This window comes from Cyrtonyx montezumae, unplaced genomic scaffold (genome assembly GCF_038088225.1).
Source record: "Cyrtonyx montezumae isolate F1298 unplaced genomic scaffold, pur_monq_1.0 scaffold_3, whole genome shotgun sequence".
Classification (NCBI taxonomy): Eukaryota; Metazoa; Chordata; class Aves; order Galliformes; family Odontophoridae; genus Cyrtonyx; species Cyrtonyx montezumae.
The window spans coordinates 29,190,738-29,218,665 of record NW_027072034.1 but is presented as its reverse complement, the minus strand read 5'-3'; the positions used below and the strand labels follow the sequence as shown (position 1 = coordinate 29,218,665).

The following is a 27,928-nucleotide window of genomic DNA, read 5'->3' as shown; positions in this document are numbered from 1 at the left end:
CAAACAAGCTTTGCATTACTAAAGTTTGTCCAAACAAAAGGAGTTAATTCTACTGAATTCAATTTAATTATATGGTGAAGGAGTGTTAGGATATTGAAGCACATAATCTTGGAAAAAAGTCAGTAGCTATACTCTAGCCAATAAAAGAAAAGTCTGCTGGAACAGCAAAGCATACTCTATCTCAAAAATGTAAGCACTGCATTATGATGGTTTCTTTCTAATATGTAGTAATTGTTAAGTACTGAGAACTCATCTATCCGAGGTGATATGACTCATTTCACAATTCAAAAATGAAGCATGCAAAAATTCAAATTTTAAGTCCCTCTAATTCTTTCATTGTTTAAAATTAATAAATCAGCAAAATGAAAATATTCCTTTTTATACATCATTCAAATATGCAGTTTTCCACACTCAAAATAAATGTTTGAAATGTTACTTTTCTACAGCAGATCGTTTCTGTGATTTTGACTGGTAATTTAATGCCATTTTTGTTTCCATGCCAGTGTAGATAGCAACACCTGAAATGAAAAGATTTGTTTTACTGAAGATTACAAAAACTTACTTGAATAAGAACACAGTTCTCTAGATTATAATGCTCATCCATTATTATAGTCCCATCTATACAGTTTCTACAGTCTAAAGAAAAAGGATACAAATTGAGATGATACTCAAAACTAAAAGTGGCTTTAATAATTTGGGGAAAATTTTAAGAAGCATTTACATCTCACTCTAGAATCACAGTTCCCATTTCCTTGCATTTTTATGTTTGCTATTTTTTTCTGGGCTTTAGTTTTAAAACATCAGGAATACAAGCAAGACAATCCAACTAGGGATAAAGTACATGATAAATCCAAGAAGAACTGAATTAGTTTTAGTTTTCTTCGGGAAATACTAATTCATGAAAAGAGAGATCTTCTGATATGACTGAATTCCTGCTAAAATTGAAGTTTTAATGACTAATCCTCAGAATATTAAATACAACAACAACAAATAAATGTAAACAAGAAAATGGAACTGAAGTGCAGAGTAAGTCAGCACAATGCTAAAATAATACAGTTTTGGATATGGATCATATGGATCATTCCAGTAATGACAAATACTGCATGTGTTACACAGACAGGTAACAACCACTATCACATCTCTGCCTAATACACAAGTTGACTGAGATCTTAAAATCATGCCCTGAAGTTTAAAAAAATACCACAGTCTAATTACATTAGTCCGTCTATTTCAGATACCAATTAAAAGCAAAGAAGTCACATCCAGCTCAACACAGAATTTTTTATCCTTATTGTCATAAAAAGTTGTCAGAATTTGACATCTTAGGCTGAGTAATTCATTGTTATTTATGATCTTTCTTAGAGTGTGGAAGTTGTATACAACAGTGGATAATTTGGACCCTTGTCCCTTTCAATGTCAGCAGGGAGTCTCTCGTAACAATGCAACCACTCCTCAAAATTGTCTTTCTTGAAGAATGTCCAAAAAATTATTTCATTCTATGCTTCTTATTTCTGCTAAAATATTAAAGAAATTCCTTGTAATCAAGGAAATTCATACACAAAAAATGCACAGGCTAGTGGAAAGTCTAATTTTGAGTCGGGGACTGTTTAAGTTTATTTTTTTATCAGCCACATTTAAATCTGAATGGAGTATCTGCCTATTCTGATGACTGAGCAGAACAGATTTAACATTTTTCAACAGGATCATTAATTTCTTTGGGACAACAATATTAATCCACAGTGCCTACTCAAAATCCCTATATTCACATGAAGAATGTGTGTCATCTTCACCCATCTTTGAAGTCTAAACTCCTCCCAGAAATGTCTAGAGTATATACATCATTATAATACATTATAATAATACATTATTATAATACATCATTAATACTTATTTTACTGCAATTATAGCAACAGTAAATATTAAAAAGTTGTCAATCAAGTGTTTCAGTAGAAATCACACTCTTAGTAGTAACCTCACAATTGCAGCCCTCTTTGGTGTTTTCTCATTATTTCAGCATCCTCTGAAACAATTAATACAAATATTTACCAAAGATTTTTTCTGTATTCTTTAAAGTGGCTCCTCTAAGGAGCAGATTTTCGGATCCTAATGGCCTGCAAAAGATAAACATTACAAAACAGAAATATTTAGAAAGAGACAGCGGGCTTTAATGGAAGCCACCAAAGACAGGAAAGTAGTTTTACTCAGTGAATTTTATTTTGCATAACAAAATTAATAAATGGTATTTAAAGCTTTTAAGTGAAGATTAAAAGATATACAGATGCCTAAAATTACAGTCATAACCTCACAATCCAAAGCTAGCATTAGCAACCTCATATTGAAATATATAAAGAAAACAGTATTTTTCATTTCCAATATTGAAAGTCAGTGCATCTAAAAACCACATCTGAAGATAACTAAATAAATATTAATTATCTTAATTGTAAGGTGTTTTTTTTAAAAAACACCAAGTCTTTTTTTTTTTAGGTTTGTATAAACTAGAGTTTCCTGCATGTTAGAATTTCTTGTTAAAGACAATACATTCTGCTACTATATTTCAACTGTAAATGCTATACAAGGTATCGCTTGAAATTTACTATATATTTTTCAAAGCGTGAAGATTAATATAGGTAAAGATCAGTATAGGTAAAATAACTTACTGAGAAGTAGGTGGAATTACCTACTTCTTCCCATGCTGTTTAAAGATGACATTTTGCAGCATACGTAACACAAACCACTGTAAGAGTATGAAACCAAGGGCTACTTTGTTGACAGACAGCATGCAGAACTGCATGGATGACATTTCAAACTGCTGCCAGGCTCTATTTTTACAGCCATGGAGGAAAAAACAAACAAACGACAACAAAACATCACCCAAGAAGTAACCTCAGTATTTTTGGATGTTAATCAAAGTTTTCCTGTGGTGGAAAAAAAAAAAAAAAGACAACAACAAAAAGCAGTGTGATGTTATATGAACGATTTGGGCTGTAAGACATTGTATTCCATACAGTAAAAAAGTCCCACTAGTTCCAATAGTGCTGTTCCAGGAATACATGCCTTAATGTCAAAAGTTTTTTTCATGTTCACACTGTTAGACACAGGGTTTTGCTGTTTTGATTTAAAAGGAGAGTGCTCTTTGGAATGGTATTTTCTGCATATTTTCCTTGATAAAGAATCTTACATTGAAAGAAGAAAAAAAGTTTTCACAGCAGACTGCAGCAATCTGCTTTTAAGACATCACTTGACACGGAAAGGATAGGAGGATCCTGGAGTGGGTAAGGATGGGTGGGTAAGGATGCCCATCATCTGGAATCACAGAATGGCCTGGGTTGAAAAAGACTTCAAAGATCATCTAGTTTCAACTTATTTACCTAGGAGGCAGACCCTTCTAGGGGCCAGGCCCAAGATAACAGATCATTTCCTACACCTCATATAAAAACCACTTCCTTGGATGTTGCCTTCTTGATCACACACAACACTGAAGACAGTCTATATTTATCTAAATATACAAATCCTTCCCTCAGTAAAAATAAGCATGATATTTAGCATGTTCAATCTCAAAAAAGAAGGGAGAAGAAGGAAGAAGGAGAGAAATATACACACAATTCTATGCACACTGTTTGGTATACTACAGACACTCCATGGTGATGGGGAGGTCTTATCAAAGCTCTGTCAAAACACTTATCAACATCATTTACAAACCAAATATAGATAAAATGTAAACTCAAGATAAAAGATGAAATATTTATGATATACAAAATTACAGACGATAAACTTTTAAGGGAAAAATATTTTATCAATAAGAAAAGACAGTTTAGTGTAGGTGAAACAAATGTAATTTTAGTTATTGATACATACTCAGCCCTATCAATGAGGAAGTGTATAGAAATGCTGGATTTTCCTTACCTTGCCGTAGGCTCATTTCTATCATGGTAAACATTTATTCGACCAACAAATCTGCAAGGAAAATATACAAGTAGATTAATAGCAGTGCTGTTTCTTACAGCAGTTGGTATATTCCCATATATATATATGTCTCAACATTTCCATTTTCTTAACGTACAAGGACATGTTATTATCTTTATATATAGACATGTATATGCCATACGCATACACAAAAAAGAAAGCAAATTACTCTCTAAAACATTTAAAAAGTATGTATGAGAACAGATTATCTGTGAAAATTTTTGTTTAATGTTTTGTGATCATTTGCATGTTTTCCTTGTATCCTTGGAGTGAATTAAACACACATTTGTTCTTAAATATAAAAATAATACATGAACAATGGATTGGACAGAGTCCTACAACCATAAGTGGATCTACAAGGAGTTTGCAAAAATGAAGCAAAAGCATAACATATTGCAGGTTCGCTGTTAACAGAAGCAGATGTAAATCCATCTTTCACATAACCTTGAAAATTTTGAAATTTTTTTGCCCAACTGCTGATTAAGAGCTCATTGTAGGAGTAGGAGAAATGTCTGCTATGCCATTTTCTTGTTGTTTGCTTGTGCCTGGATTATTAATCTGCAGTTATTTTGTAGGAATCTTTGTAAGCCACTTGCTTATTTTGTGAGAGTTGGTTCAGTTAGAACTAGGTAATATAACCCATAACCCCAGGTACAAACAAACTGCCATATTTCACAATACATTGAAAATGAACAAATGAGTTCGGGTGTCAGAGTCAACCTGACCTGGTGTCACTGCGGAACACCCACTCTTCCCCAGGGATGCTTCTCAAACTGTGGACCCTCTGACATACAGACCACGTGAAGACATTAGGATCAATAAGTACATTAAATATTAGTAAAAGACGTATTTTTTTTAGATTGAAAAATAAATCTAATTGGAAGTTCTAACATTTCCTTCACACACCTCAGTGAATAGTCCTGCATGTCCCCTGAGCTGTGTGCACTCCACTTTGGAGACCACTGCCCTAGAGGAGACCTCTGACTTACATGCAGGAGAGGAACATGGATGGATGACTAAACTGACTGCAGATTCATTTTGGGGTCCACTCTAACCATTCAGATACAGTCAGGATTTTTTAATGATGATATCCTTATATTGGTAGAATATTTTAAATGAAAGAGGTAAGAACTGTTTTCTCACTTATAAAGGTCAGGCTGAGGTTGTTCACATTCAATGGTAGCATGTAGTGCATCAATTTCTTGTTCACTGTGAAATGCCTTTGTATCTTGAACGGCATAGTGAGTCTGGAATTAAGAGAAATGTGTATATAAATTGAAAAAAGTAACAACAGAGGACTTTATAATGTATTTAGCTTTAGAAATACTGTGGTTCACTGCAAAAAATACTTACTAGCTTATACATAGGAACTAATATTTAAAATAAAATGCACCTTTAAATGTTCCCTAGAGGGTATCTGCATATATTATATACAGGTACCTTGCAGTGTACTCATAAATCAGGTTAACATGGAAGCATTTAAATACAAAAATGGTCAGGAATCATCTCTGTAATCTACGATGCCTCAACTATATTATACAGAGACTGCAAATAAATACATTTTGAATACTTTCATAAACTGAAGTAACATTAAGAAAAAAGAAGTCAACTGGCAGAAACTTAGACAAGTCAGTGTATCTGCTTAAAAATAAATGCATTATATTTCCTTCTCTGTAAAAAACAAAACAAAACCTAAATGCACATTTTGCCTTAAAAAGAAAATGCAGAAAATTTTATTACTTTATGACTGGATTCACCATCCAAACTAGCTGTTGTAACAAAACACGTTCCATCTCCTCTACTACTTGACAGAAATATTAAGTCACATGGGAATGTTTCATCTTCTTTTACCATCACAATATCACCAACCTAGGGGGAAAAAAAACCAAAAACAAGAATAAAAGCATCATGTGGCAGCTCTAAAACTCAGACTCATTCAAGTATCTCGAAAATTCATACATTTTAATCAGACCAGGATGTTACCACAGGGCTATTGAGCTACAGAACTATTTCTGAAAAATTGAATTACACCTTGTGGAATGAAACAGATTTAATGTGTGCTGCTTTTCAGGGTCTCAAACCATTGTGCAAAAACTGTCTTATTTAGCTTTGCAACATTATTTGAGAAATGGAAGATATATTCTTTCTTCAATAAAAATTACAACAGAATATTTCAAAAACAGTTGGAGATGTGGACTGCTTTCTTTTGCCCTTGAGGATAAGCATCTTAGAATACTGTAACTAGAGGCAGTTGAAAGAAACCTAAGAATTCCAAGTCTGACAATGAAAACAGGACATTTTTTTCAGCAGGATTTGTCACTCGAAGTCCAATCTACTCTTTATCAATGTTTAAAGGTCAACAATTTAATCATCATTAATACCAACATAAGAAAGCATCTTACAGTCTGTCAAACACTGCAACTGAACAGCCAATCAACTAAAAATTCAAGCATCCCAATGGGAGAAGCAGTCTTTTATAAATTGTTGGAGCTCATATTTTACAGAAGAAAAAAATAAAAAATGAACATATGATAAAGATACAGTGTATGTTTTAAGAGTATCAGTTTCAGTATAAAAAATCATCATCAAACATCTACTAGAGATTCCTCTAATATGTCATAAGCCATTATTATAAGATTCAGCTTAATTGTTATTCTCATGATAGAGTTATCAAGCTGAATTCCAATATCTGTAACAATCTGCCAGGTGTTGGCTAATTCTAGTTAAGCAAAACTGCCTATCAGTAATTAAAAATGAAATTATCATAGCACTGATTTGGTTTACTAAAATGTATTGAAGAACTATTGAAGAATGATAAAACATTTAACTTGTAGATAAGCATAAGGTTTAATTAAAGACTTTACAAAATGCGTAAGGACAATAGGGTAATTTACCTCTAGGGAAAAACTTTCACCAACAAGTTAAATCTTAGGATGTTCAAAATTTAGAAAAGGATTAATTTTCTCATGTACTTCTTTTTTACTACATGATTTTTCACGTTTCATTCTGCAGACTCAGGCAAGTGAAGGTATTAAGTGAGGAAGTGAAGTAGTAGGTCTGGAATCGGAAGCAGTGAGTATCTTGGCTGGAGCCAGCCTGAACAACACAGAGCCTACACTGTGAAGAGCAGTGAGTTTGTGTGACCAGACAGCTGCTTAAGTTGTCATACTATAACAAGTCTATGAGCGAACTTGCCAGTTTCCCATAAAATCATTCTTTGTAAAAGATGGTGATGTGGTAATTCATAATAAAATGTTCAAAATGAGAACTTTATCAAAAGCACATAAAACACTGTCAGGGCATTATCTTGAATAAACTGTGAACAGACAGAGAATTACAAGAAGCAATTTGAAGAAGATCAGGTAATTAGATTGGTTTTACTAGCCCTTTTACCACTGAAAACATTAATTTAACTGTCAGTTATTTAAACACAGTGACATTATGGCAAATTTAATCACCTCTACAGGTGCCACAGAAGGAAAATCCCAAATTGTTCAGAATTTTTAATCTAGATAGAGAGAAAGCCAGGAGGCTGGTTTAGCAATTGAAGTCCTCTTGGCAGTCAAGGTGTCACTGTAAGGACATGCAGGAGAAAAAATTGTACCTGGGTTTTTTTTTTGCCACTGAAAATATTTACACATCAGAAAGTGAATTTTCAGATACAGCTCAAATACAAACAAGTTCTCTTCCTTCAGATTTTCACAGCTCACAGTGTTGACTGGTCCTTATTATTTACTAATATATCTAGCAAGACTGTCTATGTAAGCTATGGCATACAAATCAGTCTGCAATTCAGGAGAAAACTACAATAAAACAGCCTATTCAAATATAAATTTAAAACCTAAACTTTTGCAGTAAAGGGCAAGAATCAAGAAAAAAACAGTAAACAAAATACCAGCGAAGTGCTCTTCTGACAATATCTGCCAATGTGTCAGTTAAAAAGAAATCTCATAGCAACTATTTTTCTTTCCTTTAATCAAATGTCCACAGGCTTTTAGACACAGAAGGATCTGCCCTTATATGATCAAGTCTATTTTCTTGCATAATACAGGTCCAAGAATTTCACTCTGTCACTCACAGACAGACAAGCTCTCCACACAAGGACTTCCTATGCCTGTCTATCCTACCCTTTAGTTTCTTGAAATAATCTCTTTAAAGGCAAAGAACTGGAGAGAAATTGAGAAAATATATGCAATGGATTCATTACTTTAATACAAATTCCAGTTCCATGCTACTTCACCTGTTTTATGTAGGATGGTTAACTGCCTAGGTACATGGAATACCGAGCACATCACGTCTTTGTTCCATTTATTTATTTATTTATTTATTTATTTTATTGTCTGGAAGTTCTAGGCAGAAGCTATTGCATTCAAACGAATGGTCACAGCAGAAGGCAGTGAACCCTGCAGATCTATCTATGCTCAAATGGAGCTGAGCTGAAAAAGATATTCCTAACAAAGGTATTAGAAATACGGGGATGCCAAACAATCATCTATCAGATAAATGTTAAAGATCTTAATGACAACTTCATCTGCTCCTCACTCCCCAAAAGAAAGAAAAAACAAACAGAGATAATTTAGGAAAATAACCCTCAAATTATCAGGAAAAGAATGTAGAAGCGTTCAGAAGCCCAATAAAGTGGCTGTGATTTGTTTGGAAATGAAGAAAGTATTCTGAATACGTTTTTCTCTACAAGAAACAGGACAAATTGATAGGGTTGACTGTCATAATTAGGCTCAAGTAAGTTATTAATGTGCATACCCACAGAGAACCGCAAGTGGAGAAAAGACAAAAAAGAAATAATGAGTGAAGCATTTCAAGTTAAAAAGTGGAAAACAAAAGCAACAGTTATGAGAGAAGACTTAGAGCAAAGATAAAGCAGAAACATGTCTAGCTTCTTAAAATACTTAACTCAGAGGCACACAGTTTAAAATTATTTATGGCCCATTTCATGGAGCCCACTGTGAAACGTACTAAATACATCTTCTATGCTACAGTTCTGTGTAATTCTTTTTACAAGAAGTGCAAAGTAAAGCCTGACTCCTGAAGTCTATTAAAGTCATAGTTACTTACTCTTAACTTTCGGCTTTGCTTTCTAACCAGTTTACCATGTTGAATGAAATGAACAGGGCATTGGTTCATTGCATTGTCAGCTTTATGTCGAAGCCAATCTTCATAACCCTAAAAAACAGTGAAATGGAATGACGCAGTGATGCACATTTGGCTATAAAGATACAGAACACTCTTTTCTTGTAACAGAAATTTTTAAAAATATTCTTAACAAAAATAAGGAAAAAAGAAAAGATTTTCACTAGAATAAATGAAACTGGCACACTCATGTTGTACGTATATGAGAAAGAGGATTCACAGTTAAAATTAGTTAATAAATTATATATTCTAATGAAGACATTTTGATAAATATGGATGTCTATAGTATATAGAACAATTTCTGATGTTTAAGTGATCACCTTTTGTTCACACATATAAAACGTAGAAATGTGAGAAACACTTTGAAAAGTAGAACTCCATTTTGAAAGATGATAAAAGTGAGTCCACAACTGAAGGTGGTCATATTTCCCAACTGTCATACAATTATGCCAAACTTGTAAACCTTACATACAATCTATCAATGCTGAAGAATTTTGTTTGAAAAAACTTCGCAGACTGCTACACTGATCTCTGAATTATCCTGTGAAATGGTGTATCATGCAAACAGTCAAACTGAAGGAGAAAGAATCTGCAACTTTCCTTTTGAAACGTCCTGCAACGGGCTAACGATTGGAGTTGACAAAGACACTAGTGGTTAAGAGATAGAAAACGCCATAACATTTTTTACATCTGACTCAGGCACAGCTGAAAACCCAGTGTAGAAGAAGAATATCACTATCTTGGATACTCTCAGAGATAATTTGGAAACTCACAGGGTCTTTATAACTCTAGTGGAATAGCTGCTTGATCTGTCTCCAGACAAGTGGTGTTCATTTTGGCACCTGACTTGGGAGGATGCAACTGCTGTACTATACACAGCATGTCATAATCCAGACTTGGATAGACCACTGTTTAACTACATTAAGTCTACATTTAGTGCAACACTTCAAATCTTAACACTAGGAAACCACATCTAAATTACTAGCCATTGGATGATCATCACTTCTGCTCATAATCAAGAGCTGAATCCTACTACAGACAATAATCAATTACATATACTTAGCACTGAAAGGCATGAAAATGTGAAACATTATAGTTTCTTGGAGAACTAATACAGGAGAAACCTGTACTTAGCAAAAAGACAATGAAGGTAGTAAGTTATCATATTAAGAGGAAATCACTAGTTTTTGAAAGGTAGGTAATACAGAACACACATACAGGAGTTTAGAGCTAAAATGGGGAGCATTCTGACCTAGACACTGTCTTGATATCCAGCTTCCTCATGAAACTTTTCTTTCCCAAACACTGAATATTAATAAAATAAGAAACCTTTTTAGTGCTTGTGAAAAGTACTAATTCCTTGGAGTGGCCTAGTAAAAGATGCTCAAAGCAATCTCCCTCCTATGTACAGAAACATTTGGTGCCTGAACCCAAAGATACCCATGAAATGGAACTCACTGTGTCACTGTGGTTCTCGCTCTGATGGAGCAGTTATCATTAGATTGAACTGAATGAAAAAAGCCAAATGAATAATAAAGCCATTCTACCAAATATTTGTGACTACTACTTCAGGAGCTCACAGTTTTAGAAACTACTCTGTGGCTGCAGTGAGATGTTACAGTAAGCAATGATGAAGAGTACCGGAGCCACTAAGTGCACCTCCTATAAACTCACATTCCAGATCAAATCTAGTACAATTTTTGAGGAGTTAAGTAAAGTTTATGCCAGATACGTTATTTTTTGCACTCCTTCATGGGGTCTGAAGGTGACAAAGACAAAAAATTCAGCTCTAGCTTAATCAAAGTGCAATGTCTCTCATTCCTGATTAAATCCTGATCCAACCCAAATTTATAGTATCATGAGCTCTGATAATGCACAGATCTGATAATCATATTGAAGTATTAATATTAATCAATTAAAATATTCAATATTCATCTGAGATTCCACTAATTTCCATGAGACTCCATCTACATTTAAGTGCTCATTTTAACTGGAACAATAGCATTAGGGTACCACATGAAAAACTACCAAAATCTTTTCTTTTTGGTAGTACTAACTTGAAAATCAAATTACAAACCTGTATAATAATACAAACCTGTATTATGCAATTTTGTTTTGTGAAAGCAACTTGTCTTTTATACTCAATGATGGAGCGAGAAGTTATTTCTAAAAATTACTTCAATTTTCTGGATTAATTTTCACACTGAAAATGAGAGAATACTGTAACATCTATTGAAAAGTAATCTTCAGAAAGCACTGCAACTATCATTATGTTCGTTATCATGGGCTAGATGATCTTGTAGGTCCTTTCCAACCTACTGTTTCTATGTTTCTAAGATTTCAGCCAAAATATTTTTTTGTATCTCTTCATTCTGCAGAGACTGAAAGTATCAGCAGTTTTTATCTTATGAGTTTTTCTCATTCTTAGTAAGCTCATTTTCAGTCTGTATGGAAAAATGTAAAAGGATGTGGACAGCTACACAGTAACAGACAAAAGTCAAACCATACTGAGTAAATACAAGAATGCAAATGATTCCTCCGGACACACAAACATCAAAGTTTTAAAACAACTTATAATTGTGTTGAATTCATGAGACATCACATAGCAACCAATTTCTACTAAGCCACAAAACAAACAAACAAAAAACAACAGTTACTCTGTCCACGTTCATCACAATAATTCCTTGAGGCATTGCCCTAAGACAACCTAACACAAAAAGACTGGGAAAAGTGAAATGGTATGCAAATAAAAACGTTCTCCTTATATTTACTTTTGCTAAGAAAACTTCTCACCTGTTTAATAGCTGTTACAGTAATGACAAATAAAAGTGGAAGTCCGCTTGTAACTGGACTAGTAGGTGTATCAATGATTAACTGCAACGAAAGGAACAAATGCCTTCTGGTTATAATTATGCAAATAAAAGCAGTAAAATATGTAATCAAGATGTTTCAAGTACTCTTTTCACTAACATGTTACAAAGTACCAAGGAGCTTTAACTAAAAAGAATAGTATTTTAATATGATTGTAAGAATATATGCAATACCAAGAAAAAATAAAAACTAATTATAGACTAAAAAAAGTACAATACTACGATGGCTGCTCCAAAAACAATGCCTCCTGTTTTATTGTGCTGACCCACAACATCAGAGTTAGATGTTGGTGGTATGTCAGTAGAGGCTGAACCTTCCCATCAATATTCTGTTACATGTTAATGCCGTACTCAGATTACAGCAGAGGGGCACTCTGACACAATGACATCTGACATGGAAAAACATCTGAAGCAAAGATGTGGAACTGAATTTCTCCATGCATAAAGAATTGGCATTGACTGACATTCATCAGTGCTTACTAAATGTTGTACAGACCAAAGAATGGATGTGAGCAGAGTGAGGTCGTGGGCATTGCATTTCAGCAATGGCAACGGCAACACTGAGTCACCTCTGCTAGTGCAGATTTTTTACAGGTGCAACATGCAGGCTCTTGTTCATCACTGCCAAAATGTATAGCTAATGGTGGTAACCATGTTGAAAACTAGCATTTTGTAGTTGAGAATTTGCTCTATCAAATAGTGTTATTGTGCTCTTTGTAACTGCTGTCATTCCCATGGAAAAAAGAGGAGGCATTACTTTTGGAGTAAGTTACATATATTTAGATCTTATTCAGATACTAATGCCTAGTTACTTGCAAGGGCTTAAGTATGCGAGAAACTGGAGACAAAGCTGAGCAAAATTTGAAATCAGCCTAGTGCTATTTTGATGTTATACAATGCAGATGTTCTTATGTACACAAGGAGCAAATTCTGAAATACTGAGCTATGACCTCTGGGAATTATATAAGAAAGTGGTAGAATCCAAGGGACTGTTCAGTCTGTAAGAAAATTAAATTATTCTGAGAATCCGAATCACTCTACTTTCTATGCTGTCTGGTATGCTAAGTGATAGAGCTTTTCACTTAACAGATTATTTTTTAATACATTTAAGTGATTGTGAAAGGTTCAGAATGAAGACATCTAGAAAGCAGCAAATTAATTACTGGAGATAAAAATGACCAAAAAAAAAGTATTTAGGTATTATGCTAAGCAAGCATTGAAGAAGCATCCATACTTTGATTTCACTTGGAAAATTTCTGTCAAGGGATCATTCTCTTACAAAAAAAAAAACAAAAACAAACTTTAGCATAACTAGCAAAATTTAGTCATCAACATAATTTACAAGAATGGTTTTGCTCATCTGGATGCTTATTTACTATAAAATAAAGATTATGAAATGACTCTCATTCTATTCAATTTAATCAAGAGATGCTATCAAACCAGAGATGGTGCTAATTTGTCTCTAGGTTAGATTCACGTTCACAACCTGGGAATGTAATAAAGACCTTCTTGTCACATCATCAGTGTAAAAGCTTAACTAAGCTCAACCACTTACTTATCTATTCATCAAAACTAATGGTTTCTTTAACCTTTCTAAACTCCTTGCTTTTTGTTTTTTGTTTTTTAAGGAAGAATTCAGAAACTTATTACAAAATGGAGTAGCTTACCTGAACAAGAAAAATGATGAGGAAATAGAAGTTAGCTATTCTTCTGAACTGCTCAAACAAATTTTTCGGTATAAAGTTCCAAAATGTGTACTGAAAACAAAGCACAGATTATGACTGCTTATGAGAGAAATATCATTCACACTCTTTATTCTAAGAATCAAAGAAATTCGTAATTTGCAATCCAGGATTAATTTAAACTAAAAATTGTATTACTTTTGTTATTTTATTTAATAGCTTATTGAAATAGAATTTTAACTGGCAATAATACTTTCCTGAAATCACATTATTTGCATTATGTAGGATATTCTAAGCTGTGATAATCTAGGCACCAAGAACCTTCTGAACAGTAACAGCATTCAGAGATTCAGTTAGAGAACAGTTTATTTAAAGCAATCAAAAGATTTTAAAAAAACACCTTGGAAGCTTGACATTGCTTTTAATTCACTTTAATTTTGTACATGCGACTCAAGGAGGTAGGTGGCACTCTGAGAGTCAGCTACAAAATCACAGCAAATTGAGGACCAAACAGAAGTTGCCAGCCTGTGTACCTTGCCTTTGATGCAAACATAGTTCTCAAAATAAACTTCAGTTCTGAATGAGAGTATGCGACTGTCTATTTGTCTACTAACCTTAAAAATAACTAAAATTTCACATAGGCAGGGATACCTTCCACTTGAGTAGGTTGCTCAAAGACCCATCAAACCTGGCCTTTAATAAAATGAAACTCAGTACAGAGAAGTGCAAGCAGAATATGTAAAAAACTCAAAGGAAAAAAAGCATAAAAGTGAGAAAGGATCTGGTGATATCTAGTGCCTTCCACTGCCCTGCAGCAAGTTCAACCTTACTGTTCTTACACAAATGATTCTGTAGCTCCAAAAATTGGATCAAAGCACTGCTTTTTGGAATGCACGTGAAAAACATCACCTAGAACTGTGTGACAAATGTGAAAAGTTGCTTAAGAAAACTAAGACGGTCTCATTTTATTATCTAAATTATCATTTGACACATCATAAAATGACAACTTCAACATAACATTTATTTCAATGAAGACAAGCTAAGAAGCTTCTACTAATTATTTTCTCAGATTGCACTGAATCATACTGATACGCTAATTTTACCGTGGCTTACACATCTGCTAACTTGGCCCTGAAAGAAAATGAAACTAGAGTTACAGAAGGAATGTACCTCTGTTCTACATGCAGATGAAAAAGAACTCCAAGAGGTATTTCTTCTTTGTAAATGAAAACCCTAGTATCTATAGTATAGAATCCCAGAACTGCTGAGGTTGGAAGGGACCCTAAATACCATCTAGTTCCAAGCCCCTTACAATGGACAGTGACATTCCTCACTACAGCATGTTGCCCAAAGCCCCATCTAACTTAGACCTAAACACTTCCAGGGATCTAATTTAAATCTACTCTCTTTCATTTAAAAACACTACCCCTGGTTCTAACACTACACTCCGTGACCAAATAGCCCTCTCCAGCATTCTTGTCAGCTCTCTTATGGTACTGAAAGGCCACTATAATGTCTCTTTAAAGCTGCCTTCTCTCAAGAATTTGCTTGGGGTCCTAGTGATGAACACAGTTCTGCAGGTAGGATCACACAAGAGTGGAGTAGAGGGAAACAATCAGCTCCCTTGCCCTGGTAGCCACCTCTTTTTTGATGGAGCTCAGGACACAGTCAGCCTTCCAAGCCATAAGCACGTGTTGCCAGCTCATGCTGTCTTTCATCAACCAACACCTCAAGTCCTGCTCCTCAGAGCTGTTGTCAATTCATTCTCCACCCAGCCAGCATCTGTGCTTGGGACTGCTCTGATCCAGGCACAGGACCTTGCACAAAGCCTTTCTGAACAACATGAGGCTTGCAAAGGCACACCTCTCAAGGTCCTTCTGGATGGCAACCCTTCCTTTCAGTGTGCCTACTGCAGCACACAGCTTGGAGTCAACTGCAAACGTGCTGAAGGTGCACTTAATCCCAATGCTCATGTCACAGACAAAAATATTCAATACCACTCACAATACAGACCCATGAGGGACCCCTGCCTAGTTCTTTTACTTATTTGGGGCTAAAGTGTACACACTTGTAAGATATGAACAAAAAGATTTTTTTTTAATGATGTGTCAAAAAATATTTCCTAAGTAAACAATTATTCTGTTTAATAAGTTATTTCAATATTGTATCACCTGTTAGCCAAAACCCATGAAAGCATACACATAAGAGCTGGAAAGTTAAGTGCTCTCGTCTTGCAGTGAGAACACTTGTATTGAACTGGAATTCTCTTCACACTCCCCACTACACAACTACTTGCTTTGGCCGCACATTTTCAGAATAGAAGTGGTTAGACTGGATTAGGAGTTTGCTCTGTACAACAGTCCCAATCACTTAAAGTTCCTGTTATGTTAAGCAACAAGAGAGATGTGCTGTGAATGCAGAGAAGGGAAGTCCACCACATGATTTCTCCCTAGCCGTTAGTTACAGACAGCAAAATCGGCAATAAGGTATCATGTTCTTTATAATCTTAGAGACACATTAATGAGAAGCTTAAACAGAGGCAGTGATCTAGTGATCTGTCTCTTGGAAAAGGGAAAGGCTGTTGATGTGGTCTACCTAGACTTCAGCAAAGCCTTTGACACTGTCTCCCACAGCATTCTCCTGGAGAAGCTGGCAGCCTGTGGCCTGAACAGGTACAGTCTTTGCTGGGTAAAGAACTGGCTGGATAGTCTAAAGAGTGGAGATGAGTTAAATCCAGCTGCCAATCAGTCACAAGTAGTGTTTGGTACAGAGGCCTGTTCTGTTCAATATCTTTATTGATGACCTGGATGAGAGCATTACAAAAAAGACACTGAGGCCCTAGAGCATGACCAGAGAATGGCAACCAAGATGGTGAAGGGTCTGGAGGCACAGGCACTATGAGGGGCAGCTGACAGAGCTGGGATTGCTCAGCCTGGAGAAGAGAAGGCTCAGGGAAGACCTTACTGCTCTCTACAATGACCTGAAGGGAGCTGTGGTCGGCCTCTTCTCTCATGTAACTAGTGATAGGCCTAGAGAGAACATCCTCAAGTTGCACCAGGGCAGATTCAGACTGGATGTTAGGAAATATTCCTGCAAGAGAGTGGTCAGGCACTGGAACAGGCTGGCCAGGGAGACGGTGGAGTCACCAGCCGCAGAGGTGTTCAAGAAACATTCAGATGTTTTACTGAGGGACACAGTTTAGTGCCAAATGTTACTGGTAGGTGGACAGTTGGACTGGATGATCTTAACAGGTCCTTCCCCAGTCCTGTTGATTCTATGATTCTTTTTCACTGCAACTCAGTTGAAGGAAATAAAAATATCCAAATAGTTATACACTTGAAGCTTTTGAGCTGAGGACAGCCCAGCAAAAAGTTTTTAACTGCTTCATAAGAAATCAAAGCACATACATGTTTTTTGCATACAGAGGTAATATGTTAGGCAGCAAGGAGTAGAGCTATGTACTCATCTCTGTGACAAATGGATCTCTTGCATAAACACATCTGAAGCACTGAGAAAGGAACTGTAAAAAATCAGAATTTCTAGAACAACAAAGCAATGATTTTCTTTATTTTTTTAATTATGGTAGTATCTGCAGTGCTGCTGCATTTTTCTGTAACTGTGTGCTTGGACTACTTAATTGCACCTCAGTAGTACTACAACCTATGCACTTCCTCCATTTTACCAATTTTTGCACACTGTCTTTTTGCTAAAGCCATGCTGGCTTCCAGCCTTGCTACAGCCAGTCCCATTAACTGGAAAAGACAAAATAGGGTCCTGATATTAAATTGAGATGTTTATAAACATCTTTTCTCTTGATACCTGCATTCCAGAATTTTGTCTCACATCTCAAGCTTCTCCTTTCATCCTCAAAGGTAAATATTTTCTTAAGTAAAAGAAAAGTTAAAATACTTAATTGACATTAAAGGCTGGAGCTTTATGAAAATAAAAGCACTCCATATTGCATTATTGAGTTCCACCAACAAATCCACTTCTTACAACGTATTTCTTTTCAATAGTTAACTCTCTAAAGCTAAACAATAGCACTTGTGGTCAATTCTATTTTTTCAGTCACAGATGTCTTTCTTTTAACACATCAATAAACGTAATAAATGTGCACAACACATAAATATGCCCACAGTGACTTCAGTGTTCTTAATATACTTATTTTTAAGTTATGTATTAATGATTTGGAGACAACACATTCTTCAAGCAGCTCCACAACCAGACTGTATGAGTATAAATATGCATGCAACGTTCCATTTATGATAACATCATATACGTAACACATGGTCATAATAACAATATATTACAAACACATAGATGTAGTTATCCTCCTTCAACAGAACAGATGAAAAATTTCTGGTCAACAGTTTGAAATTTTCTTTCAAATTACTATTATATAAATTATATTTTTATTATTATATATTTTTCTATTTTTTTAATTGTTCAAGTTTAATCAATCAGAGAATTCAAAGAAAATACCACAGTAAGAAGTGTAAAAGAAAATAGCCGAGATCCTAAAGCACTAAGCACACTCTTGTCAAGTGACTTGCTTATAATCACATAGGAAATTCATAGCAAAACTGATTAATACTTGTGTCCTAAGTCAGCTTAATATCTTCACTTTCTACAGAGAAAAAAGTTTCAGACACCTATATTTACATAAGATTAGAAGAACACAGAATTGCAATTTCCATTAAATTTTTGAAAGCCCTTTACAGTCTATAGAGAATAACTTGGAATGAACAGAGAATTTCACTACACTTTAGGAAAAATATTAACTTGCATTTCATCTGTACTCTGTTACTCCACTGAGAAAGACACCCTTGTTTCTCCATATCAGATGATGTAGGGTAATTCACAACACACTGATCACCGTAAGCTCTCTTAAATGTAGGGCTTTTACATGTGACTAAAATCCATAGTGTATATTCAGCAAGAGTGCAAAAAATGAAACTGAACTAGAGAAATTAGTTCAAATAGTGAGTACAAATTTGGGGTTTCAGGTCAGGGGTAGCAAGCATGAGTTGTAAGACTAATTCCCAGTGAGACATACGTACATCAGAATATTCCTAAGTTCAGCCTTTTATCTGTCAGAAAATAAAATACAGGACCACGGGAAAATGGTCAAACATTCTGTCATAAGGTTCCTTAAAAATAGTTACTTGTAAAACTAGATTTCTACTACAAACCAAAGAATGATATCCTTCATAGAGTCCTTTGTTAATTGAACAATTCTGTTTCATCAAACTGAGGCTGTATCTCCAGAAACTCCTCTGACAAAAGCATCCCCCAGCATCTTGAAGAGTATTAAATTACAATATAAAGAAACTTACAGAGAATGTTAGCACAAGAGATGCAAGAGCATGTCTCAGATCAGACATGCTTCACTTTTTCATATGTAAAGTGAAGAGAATTAAGTATTGTAGTGAGTGGAATACTGTCAGGTTTGGGCCTGCTTCCTTTCCTACTTTCCTCCCTCCCCCTCTCAGTAATGTACAGACTCCATATTTATATGACAAACTTTACTCTGTTCCAGCAGAGAATAAAAGATGACTTAACACTTACCTGAGTGAGGAGTGTGGCAAATGACTTGGGAATACAAGAGAGGTTGCAGAGAGCCACTAGCCTGGAAATCCTACCTAAAGATCATCAAGAGCTAACAGCTATTGCTAGCTCTCTTGAGATACTGGAAGTTATCCACTGGAGGAAACTACATAATCATTCCTGCAAGGAAAACTGCATGATGCATCGCATCCTATCACTTTATACTGAAGGTACTACTTCCCAATAACTGGCAACCAAGACAAGCCCATTGAAGAGGAGGCATTTCTGACTGACTCAGATCAAGCCCATTTAGCTTCACTGCTAAAAGCACCTGCCCCACTCTTAGATACAGCTGTGTAAAGCTTGCTATTTTAACCCCTACAGCATCAGATCCATCTTCTGCTTCAGACTGCGTAACTATGAGTCAGTGGAGTGCCTGGACATAAGGTGGGAGCTCCGCATTACAGCTTTTACAGCAGATTGGTATGTCCATGCTAAAAGACAGAAAACACTGCTTGCACTGGTACCTTTCCCATATGCACTTAAGTCTACCAGTCTTCTCTGCCCCACGATGGACACTATACAAATATCTGTGTTTCACACACACAAGCATGCCAGTTTCCACTGTGGGCTTGAGATCTATTTTTGACTTTCAAATGTCAACGCTTAGGGCTGTGTTTGAACTCCTCAACTTAAAGCTGCTGTGTCATGTCCTCATATAGATCAAACAAATCCTTACAGTTAAAACCATGACCTTGGAGAGGTCTGGGACAGTTCAGCTCTCCTCTGAGTTTCAAGTAGTGGTGGAGGTACTCAAACACTTTCTTAAGCTTCAGAATTAACATTTTTCCAAATGTAGCACAACAGTAAGAACAGAACCTCACTGCCTCCAGTCTCTGTGGTTTTATAACAGGATGCTAGAAGGGAGTGTTGCACAGAAGTGAGCACAAATTTCTGCTGAAAGAAGGAAAAATTTCAACAGCAACCTCGGAAAACTGCCAGAATTACTTAATTTTATTTAACTATTAGTCACTGAGATTGAGATGACTCACAATTAATCAGATTAGCACTGAAAGGAACTAAGACTTTGCTTTCAGTTCAGAGGACTCTCAACATGCAATATTATTGTTTCAGGCTATTCTCATACAAATCAGTGTATGGATCAGTATTTGTAGAGAAGCCCCAAGGAAACAAGCAAGTAACAGACAATAGTGTTATTTGTGAAATAGAAATGGGAACACTTCTGGTCAGTGAATATAGCCATACAACATTTCAAAGCAGCGATGATTTTGCCATCTAAAATTCACTGCATTGCTTCTTAAAAAGCAACAAAAGGAAATAAAGCTACAGTATAATTCTGCATTTCATAATTTCATATCATAACTTAATTGAATAAAATCTTTAAGCAAGGGCAAACTCTTCAAGTAACAGTTCTGCTTCCACTGTAGAATAAGTCCTGCGTATCAGGGAATCTCATCCTACTGCTTTCAGAATCAACCTTTTGGAGGTTTAAACTCCACTGCTTCCAGTTATGCCAATGACAGATGCACAAGTGACTTTTGTAGCTGTACAGATTTCCCTTTATGACATTGAAAGCTGAAAGCTAGATAGGCTCACTAAGGCAAAACGTTACCTATTCATTAACCATGGGCTGAAAACAAGAATAAAATGTTTACCAAAAATTTCTGTTACTCTTTCTAGCCTAGCTTTCTCTATGGAAGGTACAGAAAAAAATGTAATCTTCCTGCAGTGTTCCCAATATTTTGTCGGTTTAACATACTGGAAATTTGATGATACTTCACTCAGATTATACCTATCTTGGAATATCTGAAATTCTTACTTCTTGTGGTTCATTCTTCATGTTCTCTCTAAACCAGTAAGCAACTGCAATTAAGCATGTTCTCAGAGAATTCTATACTGCTCCAGCCAATTCTTTTCCTACATACCTTCTCCTTCATTCAAGAAAGGCAAATACATACATACAATTAGTCTTTAGTTCATCGATTCAGCCACAATTGGAATTGCAAATCCATAATCTGTCTACAAATGAACAAAATCTTTGAAATACAGCAGTTCTATGAAGACACAGAAGATATCAAATCAACACTAAGGAAACAGAACCTGGAAATTACTGAAAAATGAAACAAGAACAAATTTGGTATGCCGAATTATTATTCTTTATTTTTATATTTTAAAAATCAGATTTTTTTTTTTGTATCAGACTGCTCTCAGAATCAAGGACATCAGACAAAATTAGGAAGCAGGAATTTCAAAATGAAAGTTTATAGTTTTAATTTATCAAACTATTCTGAAGTTTCACTGTGCATTAATTAAGTATTGTAAAAATTCATATGGGTTCAAAAAATAATGACGAAATTCAGACCAAAAACTCATGTATTAAATATAAAGTCATCAGTTTTTGGCTAAATCACAAATCAACAAATATTGACAGTGGTAAAGCAATAGAACAGGCTGCCCAGAGCAGCTGAGAATGCACTGGAAATACTCAGGCTCAGGATCCGAGGGCCTTTGAGTAACCTGATCTAGAGCGTGGTGTTCCAGTCCAGTGCAGGAGTGTTGGAACTGGATAGGCTTTAAGGTCCCTTCCAACTCTAACATTCTGTAATTGTAACATCCTATTGAGAAGCATCACTCTATTCCTACTTGTTGCTTCCTTCCTAAAGCATCTACCACGGGTGACAAGATGCTATGCTAGGTGGAACTTCAGCAGTTCCCATGATAATACATTAAGTGGTTTGGCACTTCCACATGCTGCAACGTATATATATGCCCACTGTCATACTGCTTGGGACACTCTGAGCAGAACAGTATGAAGTATGGAACTTAAGGAAGTTTCATATTAGTTATTTTGTAATTAATCACTCTTTAGAAGCAGAACTGAAAAACTTGATGTTCTCCTAATTCAGAAATAGAAGACAAAAAGGTGTTTCCTACCAAATTCTTTCAGCTACTGCTGTAGTAAAATTGTCTTTTTGGAATAGTAGTTTTAATGATCAGTACATTCTTTCAAAATATTAATATTTTTAACCAAAAAAGCAAACAACTCTTGCCAACTCATTTACATGGTGGGTTTTTTTTGTTTTTTGTTTTTGACTCTTCATTTGAAAAAGGAAGATTTTTTTACCAGCTATTATTATGTTGCATCACTGCCATGTAAGTTTAATGTAGCTGTTGTGTGCTCTTTATTGAAGTCTAACAGTCCGTGCAGGTGAAACAGCTAAAAACTTGGACCATGTAGGAATCTACCTTACAAAGGTCACTACCTTTGAACATAAGCAAACTGCATGCACAAGCTAAAACAATTTTTTTGCTTATTAATTTGACACAGACTTTTTGTAAGACATTGTTAAAAGTCATAATTGAGTTAAGACATGAAATCAAAAAAAGCATTTTTGTCTGCCCAAAGGTCTGCCTAGATCAGCTTTTTTGTGAGCAGGAATATGCCATTAAACAGACAGAGCATGAACCACATTCCACAGTGACAGTACAATATACAAGAAATATCCCCCTGTACCGGAATCAAATTATCATCTTGCTGACACCAGGAAACCTCTTATGCAGCATAGTGAAGTTTACCTTTGGAAGAAAAAAATACCTCAGACTTTCCCAATTACTTCAAGTGGCTGTATTTTTTCAGGGTTTTATGACAGGACATTTGTTAATATAGCTACTCAATGAGGTTTCCTCATTGTTTTAAGCTACTCTTTTCAGAAATTCAATTTATCTTAAATTGGTAGAATCTGTACTAAGAACTTCAGGGTTTCTCATCCTTGAAGAGCAATCATCATCTTTCCTGGGTAAGCATTATGACCTATAAAACCACAGCTGAAAGTTACTGTCTGTCCAACTGATGAAAACCTAAGGAAACACCCTTCATGGTTGAAGTAATGTTACATAGTGTGCTTGCATGGATGTATTTTACCCTAACAAGTACAAATTTCTGATGCTTTCTGCACTCTTAGGAACTATACTGCAAAAAGTATGTAATTAAACAAAGGACAAACTCTACTCCCTCCTAAAAAAACAAGGGCTCCTCCAAAAGTAACATCTCCCATTGTATTGTGTTGGCCCACAATATCAGAATCAGATGTTGGTGATATGTCAGTAGAGATTGAACCTTTCCACCAATATTCCATTACATTCTGTATGACAGATGGCAACAGAGGGACAGTCTGACAAAATGGAGTCTGACATAGTAGTGCAGGTGAAGCAAAGGGTTGTAATTGAATTCCTCCATGTGGAAAAAATTGCATCAATTGACATTCATCAATACTTGCTGAACATTTATGGAAAATGAACAGTGGATGTCAGCACAGTGAGGTGGTACGCTTCAGCAGTGGTGACAGAGGGTCACCTCTGCTAGTGCAGATTTTTGTAAGTGCAACATGCAAGTTCTTGTTCATTTATTTGGCAAAAAATGTATGGCTAATGGTGGCGACTATATTAGAAACTAAAGTATTGCAGCTGAGAATCTGCTCTATCAAATAGTGCTTTCGCACTCTTTATCTGTTGTAATTCCCATAGAAATAAATATGAGGCATTACTTTTGGAGTTACCTACATAATCATCACTGTATTTACTTTCATAGTGAAAACTTAGATTACTTAAAGCGTAACAAGTTTAATGTACAAACCACAAGTCTGAGATACGTGTATAAAAATATTACTACTAAAAACCTTTTGTTTATGGAAATGCTTTTAGAGTCAGTTGACAATTAAAGTCTAATATTTCAAACACTTAACTGAAAATATACCAAAATACAGTGAAATGTTTTCCTTGAGCTGTTAAAATTCCACATATTTAATAACTGCTGGCAAGGAAATGCAGCTCATTCCCACACTAAACCATATTTAAGATCTCACTCTACAAAGCATAGTAAATCAAACTTCTAATTTCACTATCAAAAAGGATGTCAAGCATCTTGTAGAACTGAGTAGGACGTTTTTTATTTCAAAAAGTGGTGGCAGTAGCTTACTTTAATGGCTTTATCTATGTAAGTTCTAGATGAAAAGTACAAGATAAAAAAGTGTCACACAAGTACAAAGATTTGCATAAAATGTGTTTATTCCGTAATAATCCACAAAGTAATGTGCAGAGCACAGGATTTCCTATTGTACCAATTTGACCATACTCCACCTGGATTATTTACTGTGTTATCTTTTGAATATTCTATCTAATTAGGGATGCCTAGACACTAGGCTGTTTTTCTGAGCATACTGTCTTTGAAAGAGATATAGAAAGAAAATAATAAAAATTGGAGTGAAGGAAGGTAGTAAAATACATTTTATAGTAAGAAATGAAACAGTTTGAGAAGTGCAGCTTTAATTACAGCTTTGCCATGTATTAATGGAAGGCAAGTGTTCAGATCCACTAATGTATGCAAGCGTACAATTCAGAGATTACAGTTTTAGTTCCCTAAGCAAGCTTGTGAATCTAAGTTACTGCTTAAAAGTATCTTTTTTCCAGTAAAAGCTATTTTAAAGTCATGCATAAAATCTTGGAACAGCTTGAGTTGGAAGCAACATAAAAGATCATTTAACTTCCAACCTCCCTATCATAGGCAGGGTTGACACCTACTACATCAAGCACTTGTCCAGACTGACCAGGGCCCCATCAAACCTGGCCTAGAACATCTCCTCCAGGGATGGGGCATACACAGGCTCTCTGGGCAGCCTGTACCAGTACCTCACCATTTTCTCAGTGAAAAACTTCCTCCTGACATCTAATCTAAATCTTCCCTCCTTGAGTTTAATATAATTTCCCCTTGTTATTTTGTAACTGGCTGGCAGGCGGGCACTCCCAAAGTTTAACATTTGAACACATTCAATACATGAAGCTCCTGGGGAGTCCGTGACATAGAAAGCTGCAAGTATACGATTTTCCATGCTATTGGAGCACGAACATTTAAGGCAAGACAGTTTATCTAAACCAGAAGCATCAACCCAAATGAAAATTACTTTCTCATTCCTCTGTGGAAAAGCACAGCCTCATTTTAAGACTTTTTCTATGTACTACATTAAACATTGGATGAGTTATCTTATTCCTACTCATAAAAGAGGCAACGTGACAATTAGTTTTGGTGGAAGAAACTTGAGATTTTTTTACTATGATTGGCAAAGGTAAATGAAACATAGGAAGTACAGAAAGATCATCTGAGAGGAATAAAATAAATACACAAAGCAAAATTTAAACTGATTTATGCAAATGAGAGAAAGAACTCTACCTTTGATGAGACTATTCTGTTATCTGGAAATCTCTGAGGAATGTATGCTTCAGTGCCTGGAGGTGGTTCACGATGCCCAACATAAATAGTCCGACTGTCCACCCAATTCTCTTCTCCAGCACACTACGAGAAAGGAGAAATAAAAAGTCATTATTTCACTTCACTCAGTATTTCTGCAGCAAAATGAGTTGCAGATTCAATTAACTAAACGTATCTAATCAGTACATACACAGCCACCAAAGTGAGACCCCTTGCATTTCTTTGTATAATCTCAAGATCACTTAAAGACAAGTTTAAGTCAATTGTCAAAACTCCCTATCTGCACCAAACACCACTTTTCCTTAAAGAAGAAACATGAAAATTACTATTCTGACTTTTTAGTTTTACAACTGAAAAAAGAAAAATGGTAACTTGGTAGTTTATTTGCAGACAAATATCTTCGTTATAAGACAGAAGCCCTATCTTCTCCAAAATGCTAGCAATAATGATATGCTGAAACACACAGCAATTGTAGGTAATCTTAGATTGCTGGGAAAGAACTCAGCTTGTCAGCTCAGATTCCTCACTTTTTTATGAAAGCTGTATCTGCAAAAGTGCCAGTGAAATGTTCACAGTTGTTTCATGAAACTCCACCATATTTATGTTTTAATAAGTACTTCTATACTATGCATAAAAATGTACAATTCACTGTAGATAAGCAAATTAACTCCTTAGCCCACAGTTTCACTAATTCTCATCTACCAGATGAAAAATGCTTCAAGTACAGAATACAATTTTAATATCTTGATCCAGGCAGAGAAACCAAGCATTGCATACTTTGAAAATATCACTAGGTCAAGAGACAGTAAATTAAATGGTTAAGTACATAACCAATTGGAAATTAAAATGCCTGTTTTATGCTGTAACTATGTATATGCGTATACTTTGAATGTCCTGGTTTTGGCAGGGATACAGTTGATTTTCTTCACAGTAACTGATACGGTGCGACCTTTTGAATTTGAGATGAAAGTAGTGTTGACAACACACCTATGTTTCAGTTGGAACTGAGCAAGGCAGGATACCCTGACTCCAGGACTTTTCTGCTTCTTGTGCTGCCCTGCCAGTCAGCAGCCTGAGGATGCACAAAGAGCTGGGAGGGGATACAGCCAAGGACAGCTGATTGCAGTTGAACAAAGGCTACCCTGTATTATAGGACATAACCCTCAGCAATAAAAGTTGGGAGGGAAGAAGAAGTGCAGCATAGGAGGGTTGGGGTGGGATAGACAGAATCAGAGTTATGCTCAAGTAAAATAAATGTTCTCAAGTAACTGTTACAAGTGATTCAGTCTTATTTTCCAGGAAATGGCTGAACATCTACAAGCCAAGGGGAATTAGCAAATTGTTTTGTTTGCACTTACATATTTTGTGCTATTAAAACATCTAATCTCAACTCATGAGTTCTTGCAATTTTACCTTTCTGGTTCTCCTCCCCATTCTGCTGAGGAGGATGGAGTAAGTGGCCACATGGTGCTTAGCAGCCTACTGCAGTGAATTAGATAAAAGATCCTTTTCTGCAACATCTACATAGTAGAGTAAATACTTTAACAAAGTGTCCCTGGGCACTGGTGCTATTTGGCAAAATAACCACCAAATAGTTACTAGAAGCAGTCTAGAAGTCAGCACAGCCAAAGCATCATGCCCCAAAGAAGCTGGGTGAAGTCACACAGTAGTTGGCAATAGAGTTTAACCATGGTGGCACAGTCTCTTCTCCTCTAGTCAGTCTTACTGTCAATTACTCTGGGCAGACTTACTTTACTAGTGCAATACAACTGTTAAGTCTAAAATAAAACTTTATTTTTAAGCTATTAACCACAAATAGCTGACTAGCCACGAAGCAAACTGTAAGGTAAAATAAGAGGCAAAAAAAAAGGAGGCTTAAACAAAAGCAACTTTGGCTGTCCCACACTTTTATATTTTAACTAGTTAAAAAGGACCCTAAATCATATTAATTTCTGCTTATGGTAGAAAACAAAGAAATTACATTTAGAAGCTACTGAAGGGTCCGAATTACAGAAGTAAGAATAAAACGTAAAGATGTTTGCTTTTGTTAGTTCTTTTAGCATATCTAACTCATTAATTTTAAAGAATTGGTTAACCATACCATATAAATGCAAGTTACAGGATGGAAGTACAGGAAGGAGAAATGATAGCCATTCTTAAGACGCATCAAAGGCCTAATCACAGCTTATGCTCCTATCACTGGCTTCAGAGGGAAGGCACATATATTTCACACACCACATCCTTGCAGCGGGAACCTGAAATTAGAATGTGGGTTGTTCTGAAAAGTACACTAATCTTCCAGCCAGACAACTCCCACATCTCTAATTTGGCTTGTCACAATCTCAAAAGCAGACTGCCAATCTAAATGCTCATACCACTCCTAAAGACTAGCTAATATTCTTTCTGCATGACAAAATATTTCAGAAGCAAAGCAG

At 35.6% G+C, this 27,928-nt stretch overlaps 1 protein-coding gene across 3 annotated transcripts in view; it reads right to left on the bottom strand.

Moving 5' to 3' along the window:
• ATP11A (ATPase phospholipid transporting 11A) overlaps positions 1 to 27,928 on the bottom strand; it is a 122,005-nt gene that overhangs the window by 34,556 nt on the left and 59,521 nt on the right. For all 3 annotated transcript variants that reach the window (XM_065741053.1, XM_065741051.1, XM_065741052.1), the window contains exons 2-10: positions 25,455 to 25,577; positions 13,649 to 13,738; positions 11,905 to 11,985; positions 9,037 to 9,144; positions 5,704 to 5,832; positions 5,107 to 5,210; positions 3,904 to 3,954; positions 2,047 to 2,111; positions 437 to 518 (exon numbers count right to left, since the gene is read on the bottom strand). In XM_065741053.1, the coding sequence (XP_065597125.1) occupies positions 437 to 518; positions 2,047 to 2,111; positions 3,904 to 3,954; positions 5,107 to 5,210; positions 5,704 to 5,832; positions 9,037 to 9,144; positions 11,905 to 11,985; positions 13,649 to 13,738; positions 25,455 to 25,577 (833 nt within the window). The remainder of the gene's footprint in view (positions 1 to 436; positions 519 to 2,046; positions 2,112 to 3,903; positions 3,955 to 5,106; positions 5,211 to 5,703; positions 5,833 to 9,036; positions 9,145 to 11,904; positions 11,986 to 13,648; positions 13,739 to 25,454; positions 25,578 to 27,928) is intronic.